This window comes from Saccopteryx leptura, chromosome 3 (assembly GCF_036850995.1).
Source record: "Saccopteryx leptura isolate mSacLep1 chromosome 3, mSacLep1_pri_phased_curated, whole genome shotgun sequence".
Lineage (NCBI taxonomy): Eukaryota > Metazoa > Chordata > Mammalia > Chiroptera > Emballonuridae > Saccopteryx > Saccopteryx leptura.
Window position 1 is genome coordinate 212,425,555 of NC_089505.1, and position 27,248 is coordinate 212,452,802.

General features: G+C 44.5%; 1 protein-coding gene and 1 long non-coding RNA gene across 2 annotated transcripts in view; both read right to left on the reverse strand.

The window, feature by feature from the left end:
• Positions 1-2,545: 2,545 nt before the first annotated feature.
• Positions 2,546-4,153, reverse strand: LOC136397801 (uncharacterized). The gene is made up of 3 exons (XR_010749923.1): positions 3,736-4,153; positions 3,216-3,396; positions 2,546-2,784 (listed from the first exon to the last, which is right to left on the reverse strand). It is a non-coding gene; the product is annotated as an uncharacterized lncRNA (long non-coding RNA).
• Positions 4,154-5,276: 1,123 nt separating this feature from the next.
• Positions 5,277-27,248, reverse strand: part of GOLPH3L (golgi phosphoprotein 3 like) — a 44,025-nt gene continuing 22,053 nt past the window's right edge. The window contains exons 3-5 of the mRNA XM_066372293.1: positions 17,151-17,282; positions 14,754-14,868; positions 5,277-6,076 (exon numbers count right to left, since the gene is read on the reverse strand). Coding sequence (XP_066228390.1) covers positions 5,649-6,076; positions 14,754-14,868; positions 17,151-17,282 — 675 coding nt within the window. The 3' untranslated portion in view covers positions 5,277-5,648. The remainder of the gene's footprint in view (positions 6,077-14,753; positions 14,869-17,150; positions 17,283-27,248) is intronic.

Genomic DNA, 27,248 nt, shown 5'->3' on the forward strand with positions numbered 1-27,248 from the left:
CCACCCTCAAGGTTATTTTGATGCAATGATCCTTGCACTTTTTTTTTTTTTCCCTGTATTTTTCTGAAGCTGGCAACGGGGAGAGACAGTCAGACAGACTCCCGCATGTGCCCGACCGGGATCCACCCAGCACGCCCACCAGGGGGCGATGCTCTGCCCACCAGGGGGCGATGCTCTGCCCCTCCGGGGCATCGCTCTGTTGTGACCAGAGCCACTCTAGCACCTGGGGCAGAGGCCAAGGAGCCATCCCCAGCGCCCGGGCCATCTTTGCTCCAATGGAGCCTCGCTGCTGGAGGGGAAGAGAGAGACAGAGAGGAAGGAGAGGGGGAGGGGTGGAGAAGCAGATGGGCGCTTCTCCTGTGTGCCCTGGCTGGGAATCGAACCCGGGACTTCTGCACGCCAGGCCGACGCTCTACCACTGAGCCAACCGGCCAGGGCCTGATCCTTGCACTTTTTAAATAAACATTGAATAAAGAATTATGGGCCTGACTAGGTGATAGCATAGTGGGTAGAGCGTGGACCTGGGATGCTGAGGACCCAGGTTCAAAACCCCGAGGTTGCCAGCTTGAGTGCAGGCTCACCAGCTTGAGCACTGGGTTATTGGCTTGAGCGTGGGATCATAGACATGACCCCATGGTTGCTGGCTTGAACCCAAAGGTCACTGGCTTGAAGTCTAAGGTCACTTGGCTTGAGCCCAAAATCACTGGCTTGAGCAAAGGGTCACTAGCTCAATTGGAGTCCCTGGTCAAGGCATGTATGAGAAGCAACCAATGAACAACTAAAGTGCTGCAAACGAGTCGATGCTTCTCATCTCTCTCCCTTCCTGTCTGTCTCTGTCTCTTTCCTTCTCTCACTAAAAAAGAAAAAAAGGTATGAACTATGGGAATAATGTTCTATCTGAAGTAAAAATAACAAGGAAGTATAAACAATCCTAGGAAATACATTTCTTATTGTCCCTGATCCTGCAGACTTATAAAGGAAAGAATAAGCTAATTAGAAGCACGTTAATTCTATCATACTTACATATGTTATCTACATTTGGAACTTAAGACTTCCAGCTCTTAAGATAAATTCAGGTGTCATTTACAAGTAGATATTAATAGGAGAACATACACATCCTCTTCATAGTAATAATGGTATATAATGGGGTAACTTATTTTGATTAGGATGGAGACATTATATGGATTTTATAACATTGGTCAGTATTCAGGTTAGCCTTGATATGCCCTGACCCCCAGTCTATGTTACAATTATAATATTTGTGTATTCAAATTTTTTACACAGAGTAAAACAGTGTAAAGGCCTTGTGTGCAAAGTTCTTATTTCCAGTTAAAATAACTGAACTTGTGGCCCTGGCTGGTTGGCTCAGTGGACAGAGCATTGGCCTGGTGTGTGGAAGTCCCAGGTTCAATCTCCGGTAAGGGCAAACATGAGAAGTGACCATCTGCTTCTCTTCCTGTCCCTCTCCCCCTCCTCCTTCTCTTCCCCTCCCATAGCCAGTGGCTCCATTGGTTCGAGGGTCGCCCCGGGTGCTGAGGATAGCTTGGTTGATTGGAGCATCAACCCAGATGGGGATTGCTGGGTGGATCCTGGTTGAGGCCCATGTCTGTCTGTCACCCCTCCTCTCACTTAAAAAAATAAGTAGATAACTGAAGTTGTAAAACTGCACAGAGAGACCAGAGAGCCTATACTTATCTTTATATGAAACTATATGCTTTAAATAAGGTGTTTTGCAGTGAACATTCTGCACCTTCAAAATGAAGACATCCTCATGTTATTGAGATACAAGATAAAAATAAACATGACCAAGAGTTGCAAGAAAGAACTCAACTTCCACATCCCCCAATCAAGCTGAAACTTTCCACTGGAAAACCTGGTTTCAATTCATGCCGAATTGTTCAAATGCAAAGAAAAACTAAGTCAGGTAGAGACAACACATGGACTGATTTTTGAATTTTTAAGAGAGCCAGACTAAGGCTCTAGTTAACCTCACATTGAGAATTTGTTTCATGTTAAAATTTATTTCTCTAAATTACCTAGGTCCTATGTGACACCTGAAGCGAAAAATGAAAAAAAATCCTTAGTTGGGGAATTTTGTGGGACTCAACAGGTTTGGGGAGGAGATGGAAGTTATGATGATTCATTTCATTATTTCAAATCCACAAGATTTAATATTAGGTCTGAGTCACCTGGATTAGCCCTTTGACAGCCTAGTCCTCTGAGACAGGACCCATTACCCATTACAAGTATTAGCACAACAAATGTTTGACAGCAGAACATGGTGCCTGTCCTCTTTCCATTCCCAAATACTGAACATGCTTTTGACACCAAATTGACCCTCCAAATAGAATTTTTCTTTTTTTTTTTTCTTTTGTATTTTTCTGAAGCTGGAAACGGGGAGAGACAGTCAGACAGACTCCCGCATGCGCCCGACCAGGATCCACCCGGCAAGCCCACCAGGGGCTACACTCTGCCCACCAGGGGGCGATGCTCTGCCCCTCCAGGGCGTCGCTCTGCCGTGACCAGAGCCACTCTAGCGCCTGGGGCAGAGGCCAAGAAGCCATCCCCAGCGCCCGGGCCATCTTTGCTCCAATGGAGCCTTGGCTGCGGGAGGGGAAGAGAGAGACAGAGAGGAATGGGGGGGGGGTGGAGAAGCAAATGGGCGCTTCTCCTATGTGCCCTGGCCGGGAATTGAATCCGGGTCCCCCACACGCCAGGCCAACGCTCTACCGCTGAGCCAAGCGGCCAGGGCTAGAATTTTTCTTAATAAGCTTCTCTTTGGCCCTGGCCAGTTGGCTCAGCGGTAGAGCGTCGGCCTAGCGTGCGGAGGACCCGGGTTCGATTCCCGGCCAGGGCACAAAGGAGAAGCGCCCATTTGCTTCTCCACCCCTCCGCCGCGCCTTCCTCTCTGTCTCTCTCTTCCCCTCCCGCAGCCAAGGCTCCATTGGAGCAAAGATGGCCCGGGCGCTGGGGATGGCTCTGTGGCCTTCTGCCTCAGGCGCTAGAGTGGCTCTGGTCGCAATATGGCGACGCCCAGGATGGGCAGAGCATCGCCCCCTGGTGGGCAGAGCCTCGCCCCTGGTGGGCGTGCCGGGTGGATCCCGGTCGGGCGCATGCGGGAGTCTGTCTGACTGTCTCTCCCCGTTTCCAGCTTAAGAAAAATGAAAAGAGAAAAAAAAAAAAAAAAAAAAAAAAAAATAAGCTTCTCTTTGCACTCACTACTAAACTGAACAACATTTTAGAGACTTGGCTACAAATATGGTTGTATCGAGACAAGACTAATGACTAGGACGGTATCTGTGGGTTAAATATAGACAAAACTACTTCCAGAACACTTAACTATAGATAGAATCTATTACATTTATGTAGGAAGCCAAAAATAGGGAACAACAAGACCTAGAGCAGGGGTCCCCAAACTTTTTACACAGGGGGCCAGTTCACTGTCCCTCAGATCGTTGGAGGGCCAGACTATAAAAAAAACTATGAACAAATCCCTATGCACACTGTACATATCTTATTTTAAAGTAAAAAAACAAAACGGAAACAAATACAATATTTAAAATAAAGAACAAGTAAATTTAAATCAACAAACTGACCAGTATTTCAATGGGAACTATGCTCCTCTCACTGACCACCAATGAAAGAGGTGCCTCTTCTGGAAGTGCGGTGGGGTCCGGATAAATGGCCTCAGGGGGCCGCATGCGGCCCGCGGGCCATAGTTTGGGGAACCCTGACCTAGAGTTTAGATATATTATCTGATTCAGGAAGCTGTTATTCAGCAACTGAAATTTACAACATTCAATGCAATCAGAGTAGAAAGGTTTAAAGTTGTCTGGAGGAATCAGGATAGTCATGTGCTAAAGGGTGGACATTCTGGTACCACCTCATTCTCTTACAAACTAACGCTGACTGTATGAAGGAGGTGGTTGGGAAATATATATCTTTTTCATTTAGACTTCTGTCCTAATGATGAAGTAGGATAATGCTAAGAAAGAGGATGAGCCTGACTAGGCGGTGGCGCAGTGGATAGAGCAGGGGTCCCCAAACTTTTTACTCAAGGGGCCAGTTCACTGTCCCTCAGACTGTTGGAGGGCAGACTATAAAAAAAACTATGAACAAATCCCTATGCACACCGCACATACCTTATTTTAAAGTAAAAAAACAAAATGGGAACAAATACAATATTTAAAATAAAGAACAAGTAAATTTAAATCAACAAATTGATCAGTATTTCAATGGGAACTATGCTCCTCTCACTGACCACCAATGAAAGAAGTGCCTCTTCTGGAAGTGCGGCGGGGGCCGGATAAATGGCCTCAGGGGGCCGCATGCGGCCCGTAGTTTGGGGACCCCTGGGATAGAACGTCGAACTGGGATGCGGAGGACCCAGGTTCGAGACCCCGAGGTCGCCAGCTTGAGCACGGGCTTATCGAGTCTGAGCAAAGCTCACCAGCTTGGACGCAAGGTTGCTGGCTCGAGCAAGAGGTCACTCGGTCTGCTGTACCCTCCCCCCCCGACAAGGCACATATGAGAAAGCAATCAATGAACTAAGGAACCGCAACAAAGAATTGATGTTTCTCATCTCTCTCCCTTCCTGTCTGTCTGTTCGTAACTGTCCCTCTCTCTGACTCTCTCTGTCTCTGCCACACCAAAAAAAAAAAAAAAAAAGAGGATAAAATGTATTTCTGGTTCCAGGGTAATCAAATTTGGAATATTTTCATTAGGTTAGAACAGACAGGAAAGTAAGAAAATCATTAGTGGGACATACATCCCCAGAGACTACCTGATCCAAAAACTAGTTTCCATTGACCCTTTTTCAAAGAGGCAGTTATTTCAGTAAGCTACATTACCTAGGAGAGTCTGAGAAAGACTGAAAATGTGTGTTTAAGATAGAAAAAAATAGACTTTAAAAAATGTAATTAGGCCCTGGCCGGTTGGCTCAGCGGTAGAGCGTCGGCCTGGTGTGCGGAAGTCCTGGGTTCGATTCCTGGCCAGGGCACATAGGAGAGGCGCCCATTTGCTTCTCCACCCCCCCCTCCTTCCTCTCTGTCTCTCTCTTCCCCTCCCGCAGCCAAGGCTCCATTGGAGCAAAGATGGCCCGGGCGCTGGGGATGGCTCCTTGTCCTATGCCCCAGGCGCTGGAGTGGCTCTGGTCTCAACAGAGCGACGCCCCTGGTGGGCGTGCCGGGTGGATCCCAGTCGGGCGCATGCGGGAGTCTGTCTGACTGTCTCTCCCTGTTTCCAGCTTCAGAAAAATACCAAAAAAAAAAAAAAAAAGTAATTAAATGGTTTGCTCTACGTTTCATTCACATTCTGTGGCTGAAACAGCAAATCTCACTTAGATAATCCTACTTATCCAAAAGCATACTACACAGAAGTAAACTAAGAGACAAGAGAAATGTTTTTTGGGTGTGTGTGGGCTCACTCAGTTTATTCACTCTGGAAGGGAAGTAGAGAGAGAAATAAAGTCTGCTTATAAAGGTCAACGTCTCTGGAGAAGCCCTGAAGTTGCTTTCCCCAAATCGCAAGTCTGATTCAAGAGAAGGAAAAGAAAATGATGAAAAATATTTCATCACACAAAACTCAGTGATAGTGTCTCTGAAGGTCACCAGGCCAGCAGGGGGAAAGGAGAAATCCACCTGCTGGCTTTAGGATTTATTGAAGGCTGCCAATACAGCCCAAATCATCTCTGTGGCACTGTGCTTCATCCCTTCCACTTCAGGGTCAAGTTCTACTAGGTCCTTGGCTCGATTCATTGCCACATCGTACTTGTCATCTGTCAGAGAGGAGAAAACATTCTCTAGCACATCGGAGGAGTGCGCTAGCACCAGGAGTGCTAATGTTCGCTTGTCCATGCGTTGAGGATCATTGACCCACCGCTCTAGGACACTATCTTGAAGTTTTTTCACTAGTCGCTGTTTCTCTGTTGTATTGGTCACCGGATGAGTAGTCATGTCAAATAGAAGGAAATTTTGTTTCTCAGTTGTTAGAATGCCCTTCTCTACTAGGTTCTTTGCAATTCGCTCTCTTACATTTCTCAGCTGGTACTGTAATTTGAAGGGGTTCCAGGTCTCACCTATGGGGAAAAGAAACAGAAAACTTGGACCAACACCATAAACTCACCACACCCAACAAGACAACTTAAAGAACATTCCACCACCCTATAATAGCTTCTCAAGTGCACATGGAACATTCTCCAGGAGAAACCATATGCTAGGCCTTAATAAATTTTTTAAAAACCTTAAGAAATTAAAAAGGACCAGAAACATATATACTATGCTATCTAATCACAATGGAATTAAATAAAAATTAGTGGCCCTGGCTGGGTAGCTCAGTTAGTTTGAGCACCATCCCCACATGCCAAGGTTGTGGGTTCAATCCCCAGTCAAAGCACATAAAAGAATCAACCAATGATGCATTAGTAAGTAGAACAACAAATCGATCTCTCTCTCTCAAATAAAAAAATAAAATTATTAACAGAAGGAAATTTGGAAAATTCAAAAATATATGGAAATTAAACAACATACTCAATGGGTCAAAGAAGAAATCACAAGGGGAATTCAGAAAATACTTTGAGTTAAATGAAAACGAAAACACAACATATCAAAACATGGAATGCAGTTTAAAGTAGTGTCCAGAGGAGATTTATAACTCTAAGTGCTAGTCTAGAAAAGATGTCAAATCAAAAAACTAATCTACTTTTAAAAACTAGAAAACAAAAACAAAAACAGCACACCAAACCCAAAGCAAGCAGAAGAAATAAAATAATAAAGATTAGAGTGGAAATAAATAGGGAAAATCAATATATCAAAAGTTGGACCTCAGTAGGTGGTGGTGCAGTGGATAGAACACTGGCCTGGAACATAGAGGACTGAGGTTCAAAACCCTGAGGTTGCTGGCTTGAGCACAGGCTCATCCAGTTTGAGCACGGGCTCACCAGCTCGAGTGTGGGATTATAGACATGACCCAAAGGTTGCTGGCTTGAGCAAGGGGTCACTGGCTCAGCTGGAGCCTCCTGGTCAAGTCACATATGAGAACACAATCAATGAACAGCTAAGGTGTCATAACTATGAGTTGATGTTTCTCATCTCTCTCCCTTCCTATCTCTCTCACTCTCTCTCTTTCCCTCCCCACTTCTCTCACTAAAAAAAAAAAAGGTTGGTTAATTGAAAGGATAAATAAAACTGACAAGTCTAGACTGACCCAGGAAAAAAGAGAGAAGACTCAAATTACTAAAATTAAGAATGAAAAGAAGAGTTATCACTACTGACATTTAGGAAGTAAAAGGAGTAATAAGGGGATACTATAGAGAACAGTACACCAACAAATTAGACTAAAGAAAATGGAGAAATTCCTTAAAACACACAAATTACCTAAACTGACTCAAGAAGAAAGAGAAAATCTGAATAGATCTACAAGTCAATAGATTAAATAAGTAATTTTAATACTTCCCACAGGCCCTGGCCAGTTGGCTCAGAGGTAGAGTGTCAGCCTGGCATATGGAAGTACTGAGTTTGATCCCTGCTCAGGGCACACAGGAGAAGTGACCATCTGCTTCTCTATCCCCTCATATCTCTCTCTCTCTCTCTCTCTCCCTACTGCCGCCATGGAGAATGGTTCAAGCAAAGTTGGCTGAGGATGGTTCCATGGCCTTGGCCTCAGGCACTGAAATAGCTCAGCTGCCAAGCAACGCAGCTACAGCCCAGCTGGGCAGAACATCACCTGGTGGGAGCTTGCCAGGCGGATCCTGGTTGGGGCGTATGCAGGAGTCTGTCTCTGCCTCCCCACTTCTGTTACTTTTTTTAAAAGATTTTATTTTATTCATTTTAGAGAGGAGTGAGAGAAGGGGGTAGGAGCAGGAAGCACCAACTCCCATATTTGCCTTGACCGGAGATGTCAGCATTCCAGGTCGATGCTTTATGCACTGTGCCACCACAGGTCATGCCTCTGTTACTTTTTTTTTTTTCTGTATTTTTCTGAAGCCGGAAACGGGGAGAGACAGTCAGACAGACTCCCGCATGCGCCCGACCGGGATCCACCCAGCACGCCCACCAGGGGGCGAAGCTCTGCCCACCAGGGGGCAATGCTCTGCCCCTCCGGGGCTCGCTCTGTTGTGACCAGAGCCACTCTAGCGCCTGGGGCAGAGGCCAAGGAGCCATCCCCAGCGCCCAGGCTATCTTTGCTCCAGTGGAGCCTTGGCTGCGGGAGGGGAAGAGAGAGACAGAGAGGAAGGAGAGGGGGAGGGGTGGAGAAGCAGATGGGCGCTTCTCCTGTGTGCCCTGGCCGGGAATCGAACCCGGGACTTCTGCACGCCAGGCCGACACTCTACCACTGAGCCAACCGGCCAGGGCCTCTCTGTTACTTTTTAAGAAAACAAAAACTTCCCATAGAGAAAAGTGTGGTCAAGGTGGCTTTACTGGTAATTCTATTAAACATTTTTTTTTTTTTTTTTTTCATTTTTCTGAAGCTGGAAACAGGGAGAGACAGTCAGACAGACTCCTGCATGCGCCCGACCGGGATCCACCCGGCACGCCCACCAGGGGCGATGCTCTGCCCACCAGGGGGCGATGCTCTGCCCATCCTGGGCGTCGCCATATTGCGACCAGAGCCACTCTAGCGCCTGGGGCAGAGGCCAAGGAGCCATCCCCAGCGCCCGGGCCATCTTTGCTCCAATGGAGCCTTGGCTGCGGGAGGGGAAGAGAGAGACAGAGAGGAAAGCGCGGCGGAGGGGTGGAGAAGCAAATGGGCGCTTCTCCTATGTGCCCTGGCCGGGAATCGAACCCGGGTCTTCCGCACGCTAGGCCAACGCTCTACCGCTGAGCCAACCGGCCAGGGCTTCTATTAAACATTTAAAGAAGAATTAGTACCAATCCTTCACAAACTCTTTCAAAGAAACAGAAGAGGCTAGGACACTTCCTTAATCTATATATTCTGATACCAAAACCAGACAAAGACATCAGTAGAAGGCTATATACCAATATCACTTATGAATATAGGTATAAAATACTCAACAAAATACTAGCAAAGCAAATCCAGCAACATATAATAAAGACTATATAATGTGACCAGTTAAGACTTATACCAGAAATGCAAGGTTGTTTAACATCTAAAAATCCAATTATGTAAAATACCAAATCAATAGCATAAAAAGTAAAAAACAAATGATCATCTCAATATATACAGAAAAACATTTGACAAAATCCAATATTCTTAAATGATAATAACACTCAATAAGCTATGAATAGGTGGGAACTTCCTCAGCCTGATAGAAGGCATTTATGAAAAACCCACAGCTCATACTTAATGGTAAAAAACTGAATGAATGTTGTTCTGCTAAGATCAGGAACAAGACAAGCATGTCCATTCTCATCATTTCCATTCAGAACTATACTGGAGGCTCTAACCAGAGCAGTCAGGAAAGAATAAGTTACAAAGATAACAAGATTAGACAGGAAAAAATTAAACTATTTTTAGTTTTAGATGACATGATCTTGTACATAGAAAAATCTAAAGAATACACTTAAAAACTGTTACAACTAATACAGAAGTTCAACAAGATTATAGGATACAAAATTAATATATAAAAATCAATTGAGGCTGGACCAGTGGTGGCACAGGAATAGAGCATTGGTTGCAGGTTCAATCCCTCATCAGGGCACAAGGAGGAAGGAACCAATGAATGTGCAAGGCAGTGGAACAACAAATGGATGACTCTCTCTCTCTCTCCCTTCCTCTATCCTTCTAAAATCAATCAATAAAAAAACCCAATGCAATACATTACATTAACAAAATAAAGGAAAAAAAAACATATAAGCATCTGGACTCAGAAAAGACATTTTACAAAAATGAGCATGCTTTCATGATGAAAACTCCCAGAAAACTAGAATTAAAAAGAAAATTCCTCAACATGACATAGGGTATTTATGAAAAACCCATAGCTAACATCATATTTATAAAACATTACTGAAAGAAATTAAAGACTACCTAAATGAAAAGACATTACATTAAAAAATTTATTGATTGATTTTAGAGATAAAGACAAACATCAATTTGTTGTTTCACTAATTTATGCATTCACTTTTTTTTCTTGTGACAGAAACAGAGAGAGACAGAGAGAGGAACAGACAGACTGGAAGGGAGAGAGATGAGAAACATCAATTCTTTGTTGCAGCACCTTAGTTTCTCAGTGACTGCTTTCTCATATGTGCCTTGATGGGGGGGAGGGGGGATACAGAAGACCGAGTGACCCCTTGCTCAAGCTAGCGACCTTGAGTTTAAGCTGGTTAGCCTTGCTCAAACCAGATGAACCCGTGTTCAAACTGGCAACCTCGAGGTCTCGAACCTGGGTCCTCCGTGTCCCAGTCCGACGCTCTATCCACTGCGCCACCACCTGGTCAGCCTGTTGTTTTTTTAAGTGAGAGAGAGAGAAAGAGAGAGCGATCCAGGGACAGACAGGAAGGGAGAGAGATAAGCATCAAGTTGTAGTTGTACACTTTAGTTGTTCATTGATTGCTTTCTCATACATGACTTGACAGGGGTGGGGTGCTCCAGCTGAGCCAGTGACTCCTTGGTGAAGCCAGCGACCTTGGGCTTCAAGCCAATGCCGTTTGGGATCAAGCTAGTGACCATGGGTCATGTCTATGATCTCACACTCAAGCCGCAACTCTACAGTTCAAGTTGGTGAGCCCACACCCAAGCTGGATGAGACCATGCTCTAGCTCAGGGGTCATCAAACTTTTTATAAAAACCGCCCACTTTTGCAGTGCTACTAAACGGCAGCACGATTGGCCCACCATAAAACTGGACCACCCACTAGTGGGCAGTAGGGACCTGGTTGACCAGCACTGCAAAATTGGGAGGTTTTTATAAAAAGTTTGATGACCCTTGCAGCTGGTGACCTCAGGGTTTCGAACCTGGGTCCTCAGTGTCCCAGGTTGACACTATCCACTGTGCCACCACCCGGTCAGGCATTTGTTGATTCTTATTTTTTATCTTTATTTGTATTTTTCTGAAGAGAATAGTGGGAAGGCAGAGAGACACCCAGCCTCCTACATGTGCCCGACCAGGATCCACCTGGCATGCCCACTAGGGGGCGATGCTCTGCCCATCTGGGGCGTTGCTCTGTTGCAACTGGAGCCATTCTAGCGCCTGAGGCAGCCATGGAGCCATCCTCAGTGCCCGGGCCAACTTTGCTCCAATGGAGCCTTGGCTGCGGGAGGGGAAGAGAGAGGTAGAGAGAAAGGAGAGGAGGAAGGGTGGAGAAGCAGATGGGTGCTTCTCCTGTGTACCCTGGCCAGGAATCAAACCTGGGACTTCCACACACCCCGCTGACGCTCTACCATTAAACCAACTGACCAGGGTGGTTGATTCTTGTTTGTGCCATGATTGGGGACTGAACTTACAACTTTGCCATATTGGGTCAACATTCTAACCAACTGAACTATCCAGTTAGGTTAGACATTCCATTTTTTTAAAAAATAAATTTTTATTAATTTTAATGGGGTGACATCAATAAATCAGGGTACATACATTCAAAGAAAACATGTCCAGGTTATCTTGTTGTTCAATTATGTTTCATACCCATCACCTAAAGTCAGATTGTCCTCTGTCACCTTCTATCTAGTTTACTTTGTGCCCCTCCCCCCCGTTCCTCCCCCCCCCCCATAGACATTCCATTTTAATGGATATGAAGACTTAACACTATCAAAATGCCCATACCACCTAAGACAGTGGTCAGTAAACTGTGGCTCGCGAGCCACATGCGGCTCTTTGGCCCCTTGGGTGTGGCTCTTCCACAAAATACCACATGCGGGCGCTACCTCAATGAGGAATATACCTCCCCATATAGTTTAAGTTTTAAAAATTTGTCTATCAAAAGAAATTTCATCTTTGAATATATGTACCCTGATTTATTGATGTCACCCCATTAACATTAATAAAAATTTATTTATAAAAAAAAAAAAAGAAATTTCAATCATTGTACTGTTGATAATTGGCTCTGTTGACTAATGAGTTTGCCGACCACTGACCTAAGAGATCATCAGGTTCAACACAATCCCTATTAAAATTCCAACAGCCTTTGCCACATAAAGCCTTTGCTTCAAAATCATATGAAATTGCCAAAACAATCTTGGAAGATTGCGATTCACCAGCTTGAACTGTAGAGTTGCGGCTTGAGTGTGAGATCATAGACATGACCCATGGTCACTAGCTTGAACCCAAACGGCATTAGGCCCTGACCAGTTGGCTTAAGTGGTAGAGTGTCGCCCCCGCGTGTGGATGTCTTGGGTTCAATTCCTGGTCAGGGCATATACAGTAGAGGCAACCATCTGCTTCTCAACCCTTTCCCCCTTCACTTCCTACAGCCACAGCTCAATTGGTTTGAACAAGTTGGCCTCAGGCACTGAGGATGGCTCCTTAGCCTCCACCTCAGACACTAAAGAATGGCTCGGTTGCTGAGCAATGGAGTGAAGGCTCAAGATGGGCAGAGCATCGCTCCCTAGTGGGCTTGCCAGGCAGATCCTGGTTGGGTGGATGTAGGAGTCTATCTCTCCCTACCCTCCTCTCAATTAAAAAAAGAAAATGTTCCAGAAGGTGATACTGTTTGTGATTTCAAAGTGCCTTACTGAAGATTCTCCTAAAATTTTATGCTATAGGTTTCTAGTTAAAGTTTTTTAACTTGCCCTTAAAAAATAAAAAGGCATGAAATATTGCTTCATGCCCTATGACATGGATGAACCTGGAATACATTATCTTAAGAGGCTAGTCACAAAAAACCCCCTTAAAGTTATATGATTCCATTTATATGAAATATATGGAATAAACAAATCTATAGAGATAAAATGTAGACTAGCAGATGCCTAGAGTTGGGCAGGGGGGCTGGGGAAAATGTGGAAAAAATTGATAATGAGTATGGGGTTTATTTTGGGGATCAAGAAAATGTACTAAACTTAAGATTGTAATAGTTTCACAATTGTGTGAATATACTAAAATCCATTTAATTTTATATTGTAAATAGGTCAACTGTATGGAATGTGAATTATATATCAATAGAGATGTTAAATTTTTTTTTTTTAATAAAGAACTTAGCTTTCTTTTTTTATTTTTTATAAATTTTATTTTTATTTTATTTATTCATTTTTAGAGAGGAGAGAGAGAGAGACAGAAAGGGAGAGAGAGGAGAGAGAGAAGGGGGGAGGAGCTGGAAGCATCAACTCCCATATGTGCCTTGACCAGGCAAGCCCAGGGTTTCGAACCGGCGATCTCAGCATTTCCAGGTCAACGCTTTATTCACTGCACCACCACAGGTCAGGCAAAATTTTCTTGTGAAGAATATTGTTAAAGAGTTTGTGGACGAGGGTGGCAAAAGGTAGGGTGAAGCTTTGGAAAACTTTCTGTGTTGATTAATCATGCACTCTCTGTCCCTCATTGTATAATTAAACAGTGAACCATATGTACCTTATCTAACCCCTTGAATTTCTCTACTTCTTTTCTTTCTTTTTTTTGGTATTTTCCCAAAGTCAGAAGCGGGGAGGCAGTCAGACAGACTCCTGCATGCGCCCAACCTGGAATGCCCACCAGACAGACTCCTGCATCACCACCTGGAATGCCCACCAGGGGGTGATGTTCTGCCCATCTGGGGTGTTGCTCAGTTATGGCCGAAGCTGTTCTAGCGCCTGAGGTGGAGGCCATGGAGCCATCCTCAGCACCCAGGCCGACTTTGCTCCAATGGAGCCTTGGCTGAGGGAGGGGAAGAGAGAGACAGAGAGGAAGGAGAGGGGGAGGTGGAGAAGCAGATGGGCTCTTCTCCTGTGTGCTCTGACCGAGAATCAAACCCGGGACTCCCACATGCGAGGCCATGAAACGAATTTTCAACGCTCTACAGCTGAGCCAACCAGCCAGGGCTTGTGCACTGACATAAACTCAGAGCAGGAGTTATTGGAGGGCGTGAGAAACTGAAGGAGTCTTAAAAATAACAAGACATTTATTGGCCTGTGTTGTTCTGCACGCAGACACAAAGGAATCTTGGAGGCACGCCACATTAAATAGATTTCCTGTTTATGATTGGGACTACCTGAAGCATTTGTCCTGTCCTTCACCTAGTGTTCCGGGAGAAATGGAGAAGTGCATGATTTAAAGATTATAGTAAATATTTAGAAAAGAAAAATAATATAGTTAGACTGGTGCACTCCCACTGTATGTTAACCAATAAATATAGAGAGTGAACGATGTTCAAGGCTTATTCTGCCTTATGAGTTTCAGTCTTCCGCTTTCTTTCATCTGTCTCTTTTTCTTTGGTCTGTGTTTATAAAAAACAATAGGCCTGGCCTGACCAGGTGGTGGCGCAGTGGATAGAGCATCGGACTAGAACACAGAAGACCCAGGTTCGAGACCTGGAGGTCGCCAGCTTGAGTGCAAGCTCATCTGGTTTGAGCAAGGCTCACTAGCTTGAGCCCAAGGTCGCTGGTTGGAGCAAGGGGTCACTCACTCTGCTGCAGCCCCCTGGTCAAGGCACATATGAGAAAAAAAAAATCAATGAACAACTAAGGTGCCACAGCGAAGAACTTATGCTTCTCATCTCTCTCCCTTTCTGTCTGTCTGTCCCTATCTGTCCCTCTGTCTGACTGTCACCCCCCCCCCACCACAAAAACAACAAAACAAAAAACAACAGGCCTGTACTTCCTTTCTTGACCTTAAGGGTAGGATAAAGATTACAAAGTGTGGGATTTCTGAATCATTTTGAGCTGTCTTACCAGTGAGTAGCTCTATCCATGTCTGGACAGTTTCTGTGGGTTCAGTGACTTTGATGTGTTTGAGAGTTTCATCCAGTAAAATGTCACCTGTTGGGCTGTCTGACTTCAGCAGTACCTTTCAGAAAAAAACAAATAAGGGACCCTGGTTCATTTACTTCATTCAAATTAAAATCTTTCAATATATTAGATATCCATTATTGGTTAAGTGTTGCAGAAAATGCAAAGCAGCATAATATACTGTCCCTGTTTTTGAAGTTGAAAAATCTAGTATGGGGTAATCATGGGGAGACAAAAACATTTAAGTGGGCCCTAGTGACAAAGTGGATATAAATGATAACAGAGAAAATATTCAATAGTAACTCTTTGAGTATGGAAAACTTACTTGGAAAACAATTAATAAAGGTAGGAAAATCATAAAAAGCAGCCAGTTTGGGGGAAAAGTTAAGTTTGCTTTTAACTGATAGGGGCTAGTCAAGTTGAAATGCCTAGCAGATAATTATATTCCTGGGGGTGGAAAAAGAAGATAGGCCTAGGATTTAGTACTTAGTATTATGGAAGTAATAGATGAAGCTTTAAAAATAATTTTATTTTTTAAAAGATTTTATTTATTGATTTTAAAGGGTGGGGGTTGGGGGTGCGAGAAGTATATAGTTGCTTCACTTTAGTTTTTCATTGCTTGCTTGTTGCTTGTAGTATGTGCTTAGATGGGGCAAGCCCAGAGTTTTGAACTGGCGACCTCAGTGTTCCAGATTGATGCTCTGTCCACTGCACCACCACAGGCCAGGCAACTTTGTTTCTTAACATCTAAGTCTTAGTTTTATACCTTTGCATAACTTCTATATCCTTTGAAAGATATTCACCTTTGCCTGGCACAGTGGACAGAGCATCAATCTGGAACACTGCAGTCGCCAGTTTGAAACTCTGGGCTTGCCCCATCAAGGCACATACTACAAGCAACAAGCAAGCAATGAACAACTAAAATGAAGCAACTATACTTCTCACACCCCCAACTTCCACCCTTTAAAATCAATAAATAAAATCTTAAAAAAAAAAAAAAAAAGAATGTAAAGGAAATAGGGTACAGCCAGAGAAGCAAGAGAATGTAAGATAACATAGGCCAAGAGTGAAGAAAGTTTCAAGTAGGAGGAAGTAGTCAAAAGTGTCAAATGCAAAAAAAAGTGTCAAATGCCACATACAGGTTAATAGAGAAAAATAAAGACTGAAAAGAAGCTGGTGGTACATTAAGAATGTGGTTTCAGTGCTAAGAGTGCTAAGTATGACATGAAGTTGTGAGTGGAAAAAAGGAAAGAAAATGAAGGCAGGAGTATGGTTCACATGCTGGAGAGGGTTTGTAGTAAATGGAGAGAAAATGAGTGGTCATCTGACAATGACCAGAGCTCAGCAATGACAATGACCAGAGCTCACGCACCTGACCCACGTGTTTGCACCCTCCTATATAATATTCTATTTCAGTTTATAGCTATAGCTACAGAGGGAGAAATAACAGCATCCTGTGATTTTCCTGCATAAAAAAGACAAAAGCATGAACTTCTTTTAACTCTTCTTTTTTAAATTTTTCTTAAGTGAGAAGTGGGGAGGCAGGGAGAAAGACTCCCACATGCACTCCGACCAGGATCCACCCAACGAGCCCCCATAGGGTGACTGATGCTCGCCTATCTGGGGCCATTGTTCCACTGCTCAGCAACCAAACTATTTTAATGCCTGAGGCGAGGCTATGGAGCCATTCTCAGTGCCCAGGGACAACCTGCTCCAACTGAGCCATGGCTGCAGGAGGGGAAGAGAGAGAGAAAAGGGAAAGGGGGAGGGGTGGAGAAGCAGATGGTTCCTTCTCCCATGTGCCCTACCTGGGAATCAAATCTGAGACATCCTCATGCCAGGTGGACACTCTACCGCTGAGCCAACCAGCCAGGGTCTCTTTTAACTCTTTACACTACAGATTTTTGGATTTCTCCCTCTGATACAGAATAATTAAAACTATTAGGTAATAAGGGCAACTAAATCAGTGATATTTATCTTGTCTCACTACTCTAATATACTGCTCACAAACATTAGGGGATATTCAATGCTTCATATTCATTTTGAAATATCCCCTAATGTTTGTGAGCAGTGTATTTCTATTCCTCCAAAATGGACCACTGCCTGACCTGTGGTGGCGCAGTGGATAAAGCATTGACCTGGAATGCTGAGGTTGTCAGTTCAAAACCCTGGGCTTGCCCAGTCAAGGCACATATGGGAGTTGAAGCTTCCTGCTCCTCCCCCCTTCTCTCTCTCTCTCTCCTCTAAAATGAATAAATAAATAAAAATAATTAAAAAAAAATGGACCATTGACACCCACCCTCTCATAAACTCAGAGAATGTTCACAGAGGATGTTGTACCTTTCTGTCCAGTAGTCGTTTCTTACGCATGGTGGGGGGTTCCAGATAGATTCGACCCCGCATAGCCAGCTCTATTAGGATGCCCCCTCGCAGGCCAGATGATATGCAGTCATTCCAGAATGATGTGTAACCCTAGAAAAGGAGAAAAGAGAAGAGAAAGAATATTCTGAAAGGAATAAAGACTTGTAGCAAGCACCCTAAGAATAGTATACGCTGTTGTGATTTGTTTCACAGCATACTACATGAACTCAGAGAAAAGTATAGAATAAAAGAATCTCTCCTTAATTGCCTTAATCTAACCCCGCCCAATATGATTTTCTGCCTGACTTTTAAGTTCTTTCTGTATTTGGCTGTTAGTTAATGACTGGCATGTCAAGTTTTACTTTTAGAGAAGGGTTTTGGTTTCTTTGAAATATGTTTTCATGACACTTAATTTCACAGTAGGATACAAATGAGTCAAGTAGAAAAATGTAAACTATATGAGCCTTTTAATCTTTCAAGATATGTATTAATAATACAAACTATTTTGATGGGTGGTGTGGTTGGAACCCAGTTTTGCCACTGACTTGCTTATGTGACTTAACCTTTCTCAAGTGCAATGTTTTCATCTTTAAAATGGGGACACTAATATCTATCTTCATAAGTTTTCTGTGAGTCTGACCTGTGCTGGCGCAGTGTAAAGCACTGACCTGGAATGCTGAGGTCACTGGTTTGAAACCCCAGGCTTGCCCAGTCATGGCACATATGAGAAGCAACTATTCCAAGTTGATGCTTCTTGCTCCTTTCACCCCCACTTTCTCTTTCTCTCTCTTTCTCTACAATAAGTAAGTTTGCTGTGAGGAATAAATTAGATGTTATATACAAGAGAGCATTTATTACAGGGAGTGGCATACAGTAGGCAGTTAAGTGTTAGTTCTCCTTCCCTAGGTGCTATAAAAGATACAACAGCATATAAGAAATAGCTCCTGTCTTAAGAGCTGAAAATCTAGCTGGAAAGACCATGCAAGCTTCAAGAGAGTTCTGCAATAGAATAAAATTTAAATAAAAGCTCAGTTATAAAAGCAGAAGAGACAGGCATTAATGACTCTTGTAAGTTTGGTGTAGATGATAGCTTTTCAAATTTTAAGTCACCTTGGGCTAGAGTAGTCAGGAATGCTATGGGACCTGAGCTGGGGTTTGAGGAAGAGTTTGAATTTGGCAGAGAGAAGTGTTTTTCTGGAAAACCCTCTAAATTCCACCTATTCTTCAAAAGGGTATTTTTTGTTTTGTATTTTTCCAAAGTTAGAAGTGGGGAGGCTGTCAAACTCCCAGATGCACCCTACCAGGATCCACCAGGCATGCCTACCAGGGGGCGATGCTCTGCCCATCTGGGGCATTGCTCCTCTGCAATTGGAGCCATTCTAGTGCCTGAGGCAGAGGCCATGGAGCCGTCCTCAGAGCTCAGGCCAACTTTGCTCCAATGGAGCCTTGGCTGCGGGAGGTGAAGAGAGAGATAGAAAGGAGAGGGGGAAGGATGGAGAAGCAGATGGGCACTTCTCCTGGGTGCCCTGGCTGGGAATCAAGCCCAGGACTTCCACATGCTGGGCCAAACGGCCAGGGCCAAGGGCATTTTAAACTAGTGTCTAGAAAGGAGGCCTCAAATGTTTAGAGATCTAACTCAAGGATTTAAAGAGACATCATAAGATCAAGTTTATTGGGACCAGTTGTTTGGAAAGCCTAATGCTTTGAACTTGCTACTGAAAGGCAGTATGGAATCTTGAAGGTTCTGTGCAAGGAGTTATGATTAATACAAGTAACACTCATCAGAGCTGTTCAACAATATTTAGCTGTCTTTGGGTATAGCATTCCCTCTCACTGGAGAGAAGCTGGGTGAGATGTTGGCAGGGATGGTTTCGCATGGCTTTAAAGCAACCTCCAAACTAAAGCACTAGTTAACAGTAGTCTAGAATTTTTTATTAAACTTTAAAAAAAATTCTATTTTTCCTCTTTATTGCTTTGGAAATTATATACTCACTTTTATTTAGGAAAGTTATCCTTGGTATTTTAATACGCATGACAATTAATTTAAAATTAATACAAGATCTGATTTATTTTTTAAGTGAATCAATATAGTAACTACTTTCCTAGTTGACCAATATTTTATCCTTTTGTTTAACCTCACAAATTAGACATTATTAGTAGCATTATTACTTTATGTAGGTAGCACTGTTTAGATTTACTCAGATGCTTACCAATTTCCTTGCTCACCATTCCTTCTTGCATTTCAGACCTCCTTTCTGGTACCATTTTCCTTCTTCCTAAAGTAGAATTTCCTTAAGTGAAAGTCTGTTGAAGGCAAACTCTATTTTGTTTATCTGAAATGTCTTTATTTTACCACAATTCTTGAAAGATAGTTTCTCTGGACATAAAATTCTAGCTTGATAGTTTTCTCTATTACATTACAGATACTATGTCTCCTCCTCTAGCTTCCATTGTGCAAGTGAGAAATCTATCATTTCTATTGCCTGTGGTTTCTTTGTGGGTGATTTACCTTTTTTCTTTAGTCCTTCAAGATCTCTTGGTGTTTTGCAGTTTGGCACACAATATGATTGTGTCTGAATTTACTTATCCTATTTGCAATACGCTTCCTATGTCTGTAGATTTAGTTCTTAGTTCTTAAAAATTTTCAGTTCTTACCCCTGGCCAGATGGCTAGGTTGGTTAGAGCATCATCCTGAATACACAAAGGTTGCGGGTTCAACCCCCGATCAGGGTACATACAGGAACAGATTGATCTTTCTGTTTGTCTCCCTTCCTCTCTCTCTAAAAGCAATAAATATGTTTTTTTTTTCTGTATTTTTCTGAAGCTGGAAACGGGGAGAGACAGTCAGACAGACTCCTGCATGCGCCCGACCGGGATCCACCCAGCACGCCCATCAGGGGGCGATGCTCTGCCCCTCCGGGGCGTCACTCTGTTGCGACCAGAGCCACTCCAGCGCCTGGGGCAGAGGCCGAGGAGCCATCTCCAGCGCCCAGGCCATCCTTGCTCCAGTGGAGCCTCGGCTGTGGGAGGGGAAGAGAGAGACAGAGAGGAAGGAGAGGGGGAGGGGTGGAGAAGCAGATGGGCGCTTCTCCTGTGTGCCCTGGCCGGGAATCGAACCTGGGACTTCCGCATGCCAGGCCAACGCTCTACCATTGAGCCAACCGGCCAGGGCCAATAAATATGTTTTTAAAATATTCTGAGTCCTTATCTCTAAGAATTTTGGCTTTCCTCCATTTTTTTAAGAGAAAGGAGAGAGAGAGAGAGAGAGAGAGAGAGAGAGAGAGAAAGAGAAAACAGGGAGGGGAAGACAGAGAGGGAAGCATCAGGTCTCAGTAGCTGCTTCTTATATGTACCTTGACTAGGCAAGCCTGGGGTTTCAAACCAGTGACCTCAGCATTCCAAGTCAACACTTTATCCACTGCGCCACCACAGGTCAGCCTCCCTCCTTCCCCCCCTTTTTCCTTCCTTCATTTATTTTGCGTGCACAAGGGAGAGAAACAGAGAGAGACACACACATACACACAGACAGACAAGAACAGATGGGAAGTGAGAGAGATGAAAAGTATCAACTACTGAGGAACGGAATAGAGGCAGAGGTGGGATCAAAGGGGCCAGAGGGAATGTGGACAGAGGGAAAGGGGATGATAGGATGGGATCAGAGAAGGGAAAGAGATTGGTGAAATTATATATACATAACACAGCATTATAGAGAGCAGGAAACCAAATCCTGGAGGGAAGGGGGGCAAAGGAGGTGTTGAGGGGAACATGGGGGAGGGGGGATGCATTTGGGGGGACACTAGAATCTATGTAAACATAATAAATTAAAATCAATTTAAAAAAGTATCAACTCATAGTTGCAGCACCTTAGTTGTTTATTTCATTCTCATCATTGCTTTGATGGGGCAGGGTGGGGGACTCCAGCCAAGCCAACGACCATGGGGTCATGTCTATGATCCCACACTCAAGCCAGCAACCCTGCACTCAAGCTCGTGAGTCCACACTCAAGCCAGTGACCTCAGGGTTTCGAACCTGGGTCCTCAGCGTTCCAGGATGACGCTCTATCCACTGTGCCACCACCTGGTCAAGCCAGGCTCCTCTATTTTTTATATTCCTTCCTTCTGGGACTTCAATCTTTCTTACTCTAGCCCCCCATATCTATTAACCTATTATATTTTTATTTCCTTTATCTCTATATTGCTTTTTTTGGGGGGGGGGTAATTTTCTGAAGTGAGAAGCAGGGAGGCAGAGACAGACTCCCACATGTGCCTGACAGGGATCCACCCGGCATACCTACCAGTGGGCATTGCTCCATTGCAACAAGTCATTCTAGCGCCTGAGGTGGAGACCATGGAGCCATCCTCAGTGCCCAGGGCCAACTTTGCTCCAATGGAGCCTTGGCTGCAGGAGGGAAAGAGAGAGACAGAGAAAAAGTAGAGGGGGAAAGGTGGAGAAGCAAATGGGCGCTTCTCCTGTGTGCCCTGGCCAGGAATCAAACCTGGGACTTCCACATGCCAGGCTGACACTCTACCACTGAGCTAGCCAGCCAGGGCCTCTATATTGCTTTCTGAGGAGTCATTTCATATCTGGCTTGCAATTACTTTCACCATCTATATCTAATATGTTTAATTAACTCTTGAGATTTTGAGTTCAACTATTTTTATTTCTTATCCTATTTAGTTATTTTCCACATTTGCCTGGTCATTTGTGATGCTTTGTTTCGATGTACATTTGATTCTTTTATTTCTTTAAAAAATGTCAAAGATATTTTATATTGTCTGATCTAAGGTCCTTGAATGACCTCTTATTTGTTATTTCTCCTGATTCTTTCTCATGGGTGTTTAATTCTTTGTATGCCTTAGTATATCTGAGTAAGAGGTCCATATTTAATTTTTTGTAAATCTGTGAGACTGTGGAGACCTATATATTCCTGACCACTAAATTCCTGAATATCTGGACTGATTTGGCAATTTCCCCCAGGGAGAACTAGTCTGTTTATTGCTCATCTCTAGGTTTTTAATTTTGGTGTTTTTTGGGGGGCCCTGACAATTTACTTTACTCTTCAAAGACCCAATAATACATTAAAAATTAAGTTTAGGCCCTGGCCGGTTGGCTCAGTGGTAGAGTGTCAGCCTGGCATGCAGAAGTCCTGGGTTCGATTCCCGGCCAGGGCACACAGGAGAAGCACCCATCTGCTTCTCCACCCCTCCCCCTCTCCTTCCTCTCTGTCTGTCTCTTCCCCTCCCGCAGCCGAGGCTCCATTGCAGCAAAGATGGCCCAGGCACTGGGGATGGCTCCTTGGCCTCTGCCCCAGGCGCTAGAGTGGCTCTGGTTGCGACAGAGCGACGCCCAGGAGGGGCAGAGCATCGCCCCCTGGTGGGCGTGCCGGGTGGATCCCGGTTGGGCGCATGCAGGAGTCTGTCTGACTGTCTCTCCCCGTTTCCAGCTTCAGAAAAATACAAAAAAAAAAAAAAAAAAAAAAAAATTAAGTTTACGCACCTGACCAGGCGGTGGCACAATGGATAGAGCATTGGACTGGGATGCGGAGGACCAGGTTAGAGACTCCGAGGTCGCCAGCTTGAGCACAGGCTCATCTGGTTTGAGCAAAGCTCACCAGCTTGGACCCAAGGTTGCTGGCTGGAGCAAGGGGTTACTCGGTCTGCTGCAGGCCCACGGTCAAGGAACATATGAGAAAGCAATCAATGAACAACTAAAGTGTCTCAACAAAATACTAATGATTGATGCTTCTCATCTCTCTCCCTCCTGTCTGTCTGTCCCTATCTATCCTTCTATCTGACTCTGTCTCTGTAAAAAATTAAGTTTACGCAAGACTTTTTTTTTTTTTACGGAGACAGAGAGTCAGAGAGAGGAACAGATAGGACAGATAGGAGGGAGAGAGATGAGAAGCATCAATTCTTTGTTGTGGCACTTTAGTTGTTCATTGATTGTGTTCTCATATGTGCCTTGACCAGGGGGCTAGAGCAGAGTGATTGACCCCTCACTCAAGCCAGAGACCTTGGGCTCAAGCCAGCAACTTTTTTGGGCTCAAGCCAGCAATCATGGGGTCATGTCTATGATCCCACACTCAAGCCAGTGACCCCTTGCTCAAGCTGGTGAGCCCAGCTCAAGCCGGACGAGCCTGTATTCAAGCCGGTGACCTCGGGTTTTGAACATGAGTCCTCTGCGTCCCAGTCTGACACTCTATCCACTGTGCCACCGCTGGGTCAGGCTCCAAAACTATTTTAAGTACTTTAAAAAAATTTTTTTTCCATTGATTTGAGATAAGAGAAAAAAATGGAAAGAGAGAGAGAGAGAGAAGCATCAACTCATTATTCCCCTTTAGTTGTTCCATTTAGTTGTGCACTCATTGACTGCCTCTCATATGTGCCCTGACTAGGGATTAAACCTGTGACCTCAGTGCACTTGGACAATGCTCTATCTACTAAGCCACCCGCCAGGGCCTTAAGTACTCTTTTTTTTAAATTTTTTGTTTTATTTTTATTAGATTTCTCTTTTTTTATTCATTTGAGAGGGGGGGGGGGGAGACAGAGAGGGAGAGAAAAGGAGGGTGGAGCAGGAAGCATCAACTCCCACATGTGCCTTAACCAGGCAAGCCCAGGGTTTCAAATTGGCAATCTCGGTGTTTCAGGCTGACACTTTATCCACTGTGCCACCACAGGTCAGGCAAAGTACTCTTAATGCCTTATTTTTGCATACTGGCCTTTGCACACAAAATTCTTTCTGTCTAGAAGAACCAACTGCTCTTCTTTCTCCAACTCCTCCTTGTTCTTAAGGATTGAGTACAGGACTCACATCTTCCTTGTAACCTTTCTAACACTGTCCTTCCCTCCACTCCACCCTCTAGGTTGGGTACCTTACCTGGGAGTGCCTGTGTATATATACTTCTCTCCACCATTTATTATATTACATTGGAAGCAACTATTTGTCCTCATTAGACTATAAATTCCTTAAGGAGAGAGTATGACTGATACATAGTATTTCTCAATTTGTTTCTTGAAAGCATAAATTGATGATTGAAATACATTAACTTGGTCAAAGCTCTGCTCGAACCATGAACATCCCTAGACACATCCAAATTCCAACTTAAATTTTTAGACTCAAAACTGGGATTACTTCCCTCCACTGCCTGTCTCATTGTTTGTCAAGAGTTGTAATTGAAACTCCTCTTTAAGGATAAAATAAGCTTATCTTTTTTAGATTAATACAGCTAGTGCTCGACGTACGACCATGGTTGGTTCCGACAGACTGGTCGTAACACGATTTGGTCGTAAGTTGAGTAGCTATATGTACAGTACTGTGAAATGATGTTATAAAAATCTTTAAGTCATATTTTATCATAATTTTCTTTCATTATTGTTATATATCATAATTTTCTTTGTTCATTTTATGCCATTTGTATCATCTCTACACCATTTTGTTTCTTATTTTTACATTTGTCAGGTCTAAGTAAAACACTGTATTACCAGTAGAACTGGTTTAATATTTGCAAAGACAATTTCCTCTTGGTAGACATCTTGGGAGGGGTCTGATGAAAAATAGCCAAGACACAAAACACAAATTGCTGTCCCGAGTCTGGGATAACAGTTGAAATGCTGCACGCAGAGATGGTAGTGCTGCCGGAAGCTGTTCCACATTGTCGTACGCCCCAACTGGGCAACGCTTGCGCTGCCAGACGCAGAGCAGTTGTGGCTAGCGATTGTGGTCGTCAAGTCGAATGGTCCTTAAGTTGATCAATATTTGTACTTGGTTTTAAACAACTTACCTATCTAATTAGTGTTAAATCATAATTTATGTCAGAATATATAATTTTTTTTTTTTTTTTTTTCTGAAGCTGGAAACAGGGAGAGACAGTCAGACAGACTCCCGCATGCGGCCGACCGGGATCCACCCGGCACACCCACCATGGGGCGACGCTCTGCCCACCAGGGGGCGATGCTCTGCCCATCCTGGGCGACGCCATGTTGCGACCAGAGCCACTCTAGCGCCTGGGGCAGAGACCACAGAGCCATCCCCAGCGCCCGGGCCATCTTTGCTCCAATGGAGCCTTGGCTGCGGGAGGGGAAGAGAGAGACAGAGAGGAAGGCGCGGCGGAGGGGTGGAGAAGCAAATGGGCGCTTCTCCTGTGTGCCCTGGCCGGGAATCGAACCGGGGTCCTCCGCACACTAGGCCGACGCTCTACCGCTGAGCCAACCGGCCAGGGCCTAGAATATATAATTTAGTTAGGCCATAACCTTTATATAATTCTGGTGCTATAAATTTCAGGTGTGTAAACATTTCAGCCACTATTAAAGCAATTGCAGAAAACTTTTCCTTTGTTTTCTTATTTCTTTCTAGCTTCTGTTTCAGTGACAGTGATATCAGATTGTCAAAAGAATATGAGAAGCATTATAAATAAAGAAACAATGGAGCCTGACCAGGTGGTGGCGCAGTGGATAGAGCGTCGGACTGGGATGTGGAGGACCCAGGTTCGAGACCCCAAGGTCGCCAGCTTGAGTGTGGGCTCATCTGGTTTGAGCAAAGCTCACCAGCTTCGACCCAAGATCACTGGCTTGAGCAAGGGATCACTCACTCTGCTGTAGCCCCACGGTCAAGGCACATATGAGAAAGCAATCAATGAACAACTAAGGTGTCACAACGAAAAACTGATGATTGATGCTTCTCATCTCTCTTCGTTCCTGTCTGTCTATCCCTCTCTCTGTCTCTGTAAAAAAAAAAAAAAAAAGAAACAATGGAGTCCAGGGTGTAGAAATGGATATAGTGCCTTTTCTGGATTTCTTAGTATAAACATATTTTACTTCAAAAATAATAAAAAGTAGCCCTGGCACGTTGGCTCAGTGGTAGAGCGTCGACCTGGCGTGCGGAAGTCCTGGGTTTGATTCCCGGCCAGGGCACACAGGAGAAGCACCCATCTGCTTCTCCACCCCTCCCCCTCTCCTTCCTCTCTGTCTCTCTCTTCCCCTCCTGCAGCCGAGGCTCCATTGGAGCAAAGATGGCCTGGGCGCTGGGGATGGCTCCTTGGCCTCTGCCCCAGGCGCTAGAGTGGCTCTGGTCGCAACAGAGCGACGCCCCAGAGGGGCAGAGCATCGCCCCCTGGTGGGCAGAGCGTCGCCCCCTGGTGGGCGTGCCAAGTGGATCCCGGTCGGCGCATGCGGGAGTCAGTCTGACTGTCTCTCCCCGTTTCTAGCTTCAGAAAAATACAAAAAAAAAAAAAAAAAGTAATAGAGCTATTTTTATATCTTAAACACAGTTTTAAAAATAAGTCAATATCCAACAAGGTTGAGAACATGGAAACCTCAAAACCCTTGATTCAGTATTTTCTTCTGTTCGCCATTCCTACCTTAAACCTTTGGATACTATGAATAGGTGAGGGCAGACAGAGAAAATCAGTGTAACCTCCAAAGAATTTCCGTTTCTTCCATATTCTTATAGCATTTTGTACCTTTCTATGTCTAGTAGCATGTTTATTATATTACACTTCTTTTCTCCCACATCGGATTCATATGCTCCTTGAGGGAAGACAAACACACCTTAGTTACTTCTGTGTTTTCCTTATTTTTCTCAGTGCCTTGCATAGAGCAAGTGCTCAATAAATGTTGGCTGACTTGGCTAACTAGGTGGTGACACAGTGGATAGAGCAGGCATGGCCAACATATAGCCTGCAGGCCGGATCAGGCCTGCATAATGAATTTATGCGGCCCGCGATTAATATATATATATATATATTTTTTGTATTTTTCTGAAGCTGGAAACGGGGAGAGACAGTCAGACAGACTCCCGCATGCGCCCGACCGGGATCCACCCGGCACGCCCACCAGGGGCGACGCTCTGCCCACCAGGGGGTGATGCTCTGCCCCTCCGGGACATCGTTCTGCCGCGACCAGAGCCACTCTAGCGCCTGGGGCAGAGGCCAAGGAGCCATCCCCAGCGCCCGGGCCATCTTTGCTCCGATGGAGCCTTGGCTGCGGGAGGGGAAGAGAGAGACAGAGAGGAAGGGGGGGTGGAGAAGCAAATGGGCGCTTCTCCTATGTGCCCTGGCCGGGAATCGAACCCGGGTCCCCC